The sequence below is a fragment of the Mustelus asterias genome, unplaced genomic scaffold (genome assembly GCF_964213995.1).
Source record: "Mustelus asterias unplaced genomic scaffold, sMusAst1.hap1.1 HAP1_SCAFFOLD_650, whole genome shotgun sequence".
Taxonomy (NCBI): domain Eukaryota; kingdom Metazoa; phylum Chordata; class Chondrichthyes; order Carcharhiniformes; family Triakidae; genus Mustelus; species Mustelus asterias.
The window spans coordinates 99,528-106,308 of record NW_027590599.1 but is presented as its reverse complement, the minus strand read 5'-3'; the positions used below and the strand labels follow the sequence as shown (position 1 = coordinate 106,308).

Here is a 6,781-nt window from a genome sequence, read left to right as displayed (position 1 = left end):
TGGGACCTCACTGCCGTCTTGGTTGACGTACTCAGGACCTGTCCTCCTGCGGCGGCATGTTAGGGCCCGCAAGCCCGACCCTTTGGTTGAACAGGTCCATCTCCTCCACGCCAACCCTCAATATGCCTATGTGGCATATCCTGACGGGCGAGAGGACACAGTCTCTATCAGAGATCTGGCACCTGCAGGGGACCTGGAAACCCCCGTCACTCCTGCACCCCTGGTTAGGATTCCTTTGCCCATCTCTCCCCTCCTGACACGGCGCGGGCAGCATCGGGACCTCAACTTAATCCTCTTACTCCCGTGTACAGCTTGCCTGAGTCCAGGAGATTGTCGCCACCTTGAGGTCCACAGGCGTGAGAGGAACTGGAGGAGTCACTGGACACCACCTCGGAGAGAGGGTCGTCACCATGGTCACCAGAACCGGCACTGGAGCCAGTGCTGCGGAGGTCGCAGAGACGGTGCGGACCCCCGATACGGCTGAACTTGTGAACATATGGACAGTTCGTATTGTCTCCTTACCCCACCGGCCTTTGTTTTTAAAGGTGGGTGAATGTGGTGAACCATAGATGGTTACCACTATGGGTACTGAACCATAGATGGTTACCACTATGGGTACTTGTACATATGTTACTCTTGTTACTGTTGGGGTTCGGGTTGGGGTGTTCCACCTGTTAGCATTGTTCTGTGGTACACTCCGTTTGGCTCCGCCTTCTTACAGGAGTATAAAGGTCACTGCTACTTCCTAGTAGCCCTTAGTCTGGGATAGTATTGTTAAGCAGTGTGCTCTATTCTTGTTGTGAGTAAAAGACTTTATTCCCGGGTACGTCCTAGCCTCCCGTGTGAATCAATCGCGCATCAATTATGTAATCCTGAGCTCAGCCTGTTCCTTTCATCGATCTCCATTAATTTGTTACTTTACTTGCTACTCACAGTAGAGGGAGCACTGTTCCAGAACTTTCCAGCAGAGCATGTGGCAAATGAGGCTTCCTTTGATGTTGGTTTCACTGTAATCTTTGTTTTAACTGGTGCTTTGGATGGTGGTGGTTGCTACTTTTCAGCACCGCTCCATGGCCAGCTTTGCTGTGCTGAAGGTTTGATCATCTTCAACCTTTTTGGGTGGCTGCAGTGTGGGTCGATGGTTTTGTCACTCCTAGATTTCTGCAGCTTCTCAGCTGTTTAAACCACCTTGTCACCAGTTTCTTTGGTGTTTTCAAAATACAGGCTTTTAAACCAAGGTATGAAACAAGCAGAGTGTTTTTTAGGAAGGTATTTAGAAATAAACTGCTCGATTAGACTGGCCTGCCCAAACTGCCAATGATGTCATCAATGCATCAGGTGAGTAAACACTGACCCTGTTCCAACAAGATGAATGCACAACATTGGTGATGCACCATCAATCGAGCAAAGACTAGTTTGTATGCAAGAACAAATAGGCTTTTATTAGCAAAAGTCTTGGAGCACACCCATGCCGATGAACTGGTCCAGACTGAGGCAGGGGGGTGGGGAGCAGTCACCTTTATACCTGAACCGGGGGGGGGGGGGGGAGTCTCGGGTAGGGCCGGCAGGGATGTGTCCAGGCATGTCACATATACAGGTAATAAGCTAACAGTGGTTTACCACAATTGGCAGTGGCTGACTTGTCATTGAGGGAATGGCCCGGTACAGTGAGGCTGGGACACCAGAGTTGTCATCTCTGGCTGACTGGGTGTGGGAATGACTGGGTGAAATGCAGGCTGGGATACTGGAGGAGTTAGTCAGTTGTGCAGCACAGAAAAGACCCTTCATCCCATTGAGTCTGCACCAGAGATGACCACTAAAGCCTCACTCATCCCAACTCCGTGAATGAGTCTAAAACTAGAGGGCAGAGGTTTAAAGTGAGAGGGGAGAGATGAAAAAGTGTCCAGAGGGGCAATGTTTTCACACAGAGGGCGGTGAGTGTCTGGAACAAGCTGCCAGAGGTAGTAGTAGAGGCGGGTACAATTTTGTTTTTTAAAAAGCATTTAGATAGCTACATGGGTAAAATGGGTATAGAGGGATCTGGGCCAAATGCGGGCAATTGGGACTAGCTTAGGGGTTTAAAAAAAAAGGGCGGCATGGACAAGTTGGGCCGAAGGGCCTGTTCCCATGCTGCAAACCTCTATGACTCTATGACCTGCACTGGCGGGGTGGGAAACCTTTGCAAAGCCGGGTGATTGGGTCCTGGGCTCGCTAAATAGATACTGAGCAGCTTCTGCATATTGTAATCAGCCTCACGTCCCGGTTGTTGGATTTATGTCACATTATCAGTAACCCCCACAGCTTGCCTCCTGGACTTGCGGGTTATCCTGTCTGGAGACAATACACATCTCTTTAACCTGTGATTAATGCTCCCTCCACCCACGTTGTCTATATCTTTAAGATCTGGTTGGCTGTAGGGATTCGCATTCTAGCGTTCCGCTGTTCGGACGGAATTCCACACTGTCCCAAAGCCTATGCCCCCCCTCCCGGGTCAGGTGCCCCACAGCATGAGCCGTGTCACAGAAATGTCCTCCGTGCCTTTTTCCACGTCACCGAGGCGTTTCCTGTACGGGCAGCTGCTGCACACCTTTCACTACAGCGTCCTCGCCCGTTGCCCGGATACACCTTGGCGGCCTTGTTGCCGCCGGGCGGCGGAGGTCCGCAGTGGAGGTCCCTCTACGGAGGGATCTCCCCCAATTACGTCGGGGACCTGGGGTGGAGGGTGCTGCATGCAGCAGTTCCGCACAACCGTAGGATTCACTGGCTCACGGGCTCCCGAGACTGCCCCTTCTGTGGCCTCGTGGAGTCCGTGGACCATGTCTACGTTCTGTGTTTTAGGCTGCACACCCTTTTTGGTTTCCTCAAACACCTCTTACTGATGTTTTGTTTGCACTTCAGTCCCACGCTCCTGATCTACGGGCACCTGGTGCGGAGAGGGGCGGGTCGGGATGCCGACCTCCTCGTGAACCTGCTCCTGGGCCTGGCGAGACGCGCCATCAATAGGTCCAGGCAGCGGGCGATCGACGGGGCCGTCCATCCCGACTGTCTGCCCCTCTACCGCGGCTACATTCGCGGCCAGGTGTCTCTGGAGAGGGAGCATGCGGTGTCCACGGGCGCGGTTGACGCCTTCCGCGACCGCTGGGCGCCGCAGGGGCTGGGGTGTATTATCGACCCCGATAATCACCTTTTGGTTTGACGTTTTAAGTTTCCTTTCGACTTTGATTTTGGTTCGGGCTGTTCCCCCCTTCCTTTTGGGGAGCCGCCCCTTTTACTTTGTCCCTAAGTTAATTTGAGTTCGTTTACTTGATTGGTGCCGAAAAAAGCTACTTGATTGGTGTCGAAAGAAATGCCTGATAGAGGGAGGAGGGGGTGGGCGGGGCGGGGTGGGGTTGTGAGTGCTGGGTAATTGGTTCAATTGTTGTTGTTGATTCTGGAATAATTGCTGTCAGCTGAGAGTGGGCTGTGTGTATAAAAGGTGTCGCTTGGTGCCTGAAGGGATGGTTCAGTTGTTTGGGATGACGGGGGATTTTGGAGTGAGGAGTTTCTTCCCAGTGCTGGTGTTAGTTGGAGCTGTTTGTTGCTCTGATACTTGGCAACAGTTTCCAGGCCACAGGTTTCCATGGATAATAGTCAAAGCCACCCCGAGGCCTCAGACATTCCCTCCTCCTGGGCCTCCCTTTGATTCCCATTTCCGTGTGTCTGAGGGTCAAGGTGTGTCTCCAGTGCAGAGTGTGAGGGTGCAGTGTGGAGAGGACAAGCTGCTGCTCAGGGTCCAGCTGGATTTATTTGGAACCAGGCACCTGGTTAAAGCTGCTGATCTGACCCTGGGGACAGCAGGTTGTCGGCCAACCAGGATCTACTCTCAGAACCACACTGTCCTCTTTGACTATGGACTCCATGAGTGTGGCAGCAGATTGCAGGTAATGTGAATCCTCAAACTCTGCCTCTGAGCTGGGGCTGTAGGTTGTTCCCCACTCTTCACTCCAGCACTGGGTGAGATGTCATTGATATTGAGGAGATAGCTGTCTCCTGCTTTATAAACCCCAAACTAGCTTTCTATTCAGGATTGTACTTCACTTTCACTGGTCTGAGTCTCTCCAACCCCATTGTTCTGGAAGCTTCTCTTTGCTTCCTCCAAGCTTTTCCTCTTGTTTTGAGGATTTTCAGTTTGATTTCCCCTCATTCAGATCAACTCCACTGAGGGTTGGGTTTCAGTCCAGTTTAATCCAATTTTGGGATGAGTCTGAATGTAATGGGAATTGAGATGGATTGGACTAAAGAGGAACTCCACACTTCCCACTTTCCCAGTCATTGGAATAAATGGGGCCCTGATTACAAACTGTTTCCAGGCTCCAAATTACTGACAACTTGTGGCTTCTTTTCCTGTTAACTGAAGCTTGCATTGAATCACTTCCCTGTTAATTGATTCTGGTCTTGTGCTCATGATCTCTCCTTGCAGCAAGGGCTGAGGTTGCATAGCAACACTGCTAACCAGATGAGGCCCTTCAGCCTGTTCCCCAGTCATTATGATCAGGACTGAGCTTCCCACAGCCTCCATGTTCCTGTCCTCACAACATGATTCCCTCATGACCAGAAATATATCCCTCTGTCCTAAATATCCTCAGTGAGTGACCATTTCCCAGCTCTCTGGGGCTGGAGAGAATTCCAAAGATTCATCAGCTGCTGAATGAAGAAATTCTTCATCACATTAAATCCTAAATGACTGACCCCCTGCCCTGAGATGACCTCCCTGCTAACAGAATCTCCAGCTTGGGGGAAGCAGCCTCTTCACACTGACCCTGTCAATCCCCCTGAAGAATTGTTTTAATGAGATGAGTTCATTGTTAACCCCAGTGTAGAACATTCTCATTTCAGATCAGTTCTTCATTCCTTAAGCTGCTGTCTTTCAGATGACTGGAGATTTCCTGATCTACAGCACCCACCTGAGCCACAGCCCAGAGTATCATGGATCTGTTATTGTGAGAACCAATGGAGCGGTCGTTCCCATTGAGTGTCGTTATTTTAGGTGAGAATCTTTACTCGATTGTCAATAAGATCTCCAGCTGCTAGTGACCTCTAAACTTGTCCTAAAATGTCTGCACTGTCTTTCCAGGAAGGGCAATGTGAGCAGTAACCCCATCAAGCCCACCTGGATCCCATTCAGCTCCACCAGGTCTGGAGAAGGGCATCTGTCATTCTCACTGCGCCTAATGAATGGTATGTGATGGGTGGATGGGGAGTGATTTCCTGTCCTCATTCACTGGGAGTTACACCCACTGTCTCCAACCCTTGTCCTCTTGTCCTTCAGGTGACTGGCTTACAGAGCGCACTTCGACTGTCTACTACCTGGGTGAGCTCATTCACATTGAGGCCTCTGTTTCAATGAGCAACCACATGGCCCTGAAGCTCTACATTGACCGCTGTGTAGCGACATTGAGGCCAGACAAGGACTCCAGCCCGAGATACAGCATCATTGACTACAATGGGTAAGGAGCTCTCTGCTTCCTCCAGCTGCTCCCATCTCAATGGCTTCTCTGGATTCACTTCTTGTCCCTTTTTCCATCTTTCTTCAGCTGCCTCCTGGACACCAAAGCTGAGGACTCCTTTTCAACCTTTGTGTTGCCAGGAGAGGAGCGGGAGCCGGACAAGCTCCGCTTTGACCTGGATGCCTTCCGTTTCTTTGGAGATGAGCGTTCCTTGGTAAGAGGAAGCTGATCATTACGGGTCTCCATGTTGGGAGGGAGTCACTAAATAACCACTTGTGTTGCATGTGTCCCTCAGATTTTCATCACCTGTCACCTGAAAGTTGTTCCAGTGGATCGGAGAGATTCCAGGAACAAAGCTTGTACTTTGCTGAAGATGCAGGATGTGTAAGTTCCCCCTCTCTCCCTCAGGGATGTGTTTGTGTGGAGAAGTGATGCACAACCTAGTTGACTGATTTCTCTTATTTAGCTGGACCCCATTGGAGGAATCGATCTTTGACATTTGTGCCTGTTGCCATGTGGGGAACTGTGGGGCCACAAGGGATTTGGGATTTGGATCCAGAGGAAGGAGAGTTCTTGCAGCTGAAGCTGGTGGGACATTGATCCTCTAGATGTGGGAGCTTCCCCCTTTCCCCCCTCTAACTGGAATGGTTGATATTGCAGAGAGTGAAGCTGGATTGAAGTGGGAGGCTGAGGCCTCACTTGGACCCCTGCTCATTCTGGATACTGATGGGACCAACCTGGCAACAGCCTCCCTGAATGAGGCTGAGGGAAAGATACAGGAGAGGTCTCCAGGGGGTGAGTTGGCTGACTGCTGGTTTCCATTTCCCCCTCAGTGTTAGCTTCAGTAACCATTGGTTTCTCATTGCTTTGTAGGTGTGGAGTCTGAGGTGGTCCTGATTGTGACCCTGACTGTGACAGCTGTCTCTCTGATCTCTGCTTCATTGATCACCTTGTTCCTGTACAGGAAACACAAACAAACTCTGTTCAACCAGTCATCAAATGATCAATAAAGACCTGTGCTTGTTTCCAGTGTCTGGGAGCTGATTGGTCAATGCATCCTCCATGTTAGTTTGATGGCTTCATGGGACTAATGGCAGGGGTGAGCCAATCCCAGCACAGAACTGGGCCTGCTGAATGATTGGTTTACTGAGGGTTGAAAGAGAAACAATAACTCTCTGGATTTGATGGGGCTGCTGCTGGTTTTCTGTCTGTTTCAGAGCCCAGTGTCGAGGAGGGTTGTGATCAGGTCTGGGGATGTCCTTGTGGAGCTGAGCCTGGCTGCTGTTGCTGTTTCC

The 6,781-nt window shown here is 50.8% G+C and overlaps 1 protein-coding gene across 1 annotated transcript; it reads left to right on the top strand.

The window, feature by feature from the left end:
* Window positions 1-3,497: 3,497 nt before the first annotated feature.
* LOC144487216 (zona pellucida sperm-binding protein 3-like) lies at window positions 3,498-6,094 on the top strand. The gene is made up of 7 exons (XM_078205289.1): window positions 3,498-3,920; window positions 4,911-5,026; window positions 5,114-5,217; window positions 5,309-5,486; window positions 5,574-5,700; window positions 5,782-5,870; window positions 5,953-6,094. Exons 1-7 carry the CDS (start codon window positions 3,498-3,500, stop codon window positions 6,092-6,094), a joined length of 1,179 nt encoding a protein of 392 aa, XP_078061415.1.
* Window positions 6,095-6,781: the final 687 nt, after the last annotated feature.

Excerpts from the sequence above, each read along its gene's own strand:
- LOC144487216 (XM_078205289.1), top strand. The coding sequence starts at position 3,498 with ATGGTTCAGTTGTTTGGGATGACGGGGGATTTTGGAGTGAGGAGTTTC. Across the intron at positions 5,487-5,573 it reads AGCATCATTGACTACAATGG|CTGCCTCCTGGACACCAAAG; the intron begins GTAAGGAGCTCT and ends ATCTTTCTTCAG. Across the intron at positions 5,871-5,952 it reads TTGCTGAAGATGCAGGATGT|CTGGACCCCATTGGAGGAAT; the intron begins GTAAGTTCCCCC and ends TCTCTTATTTAG.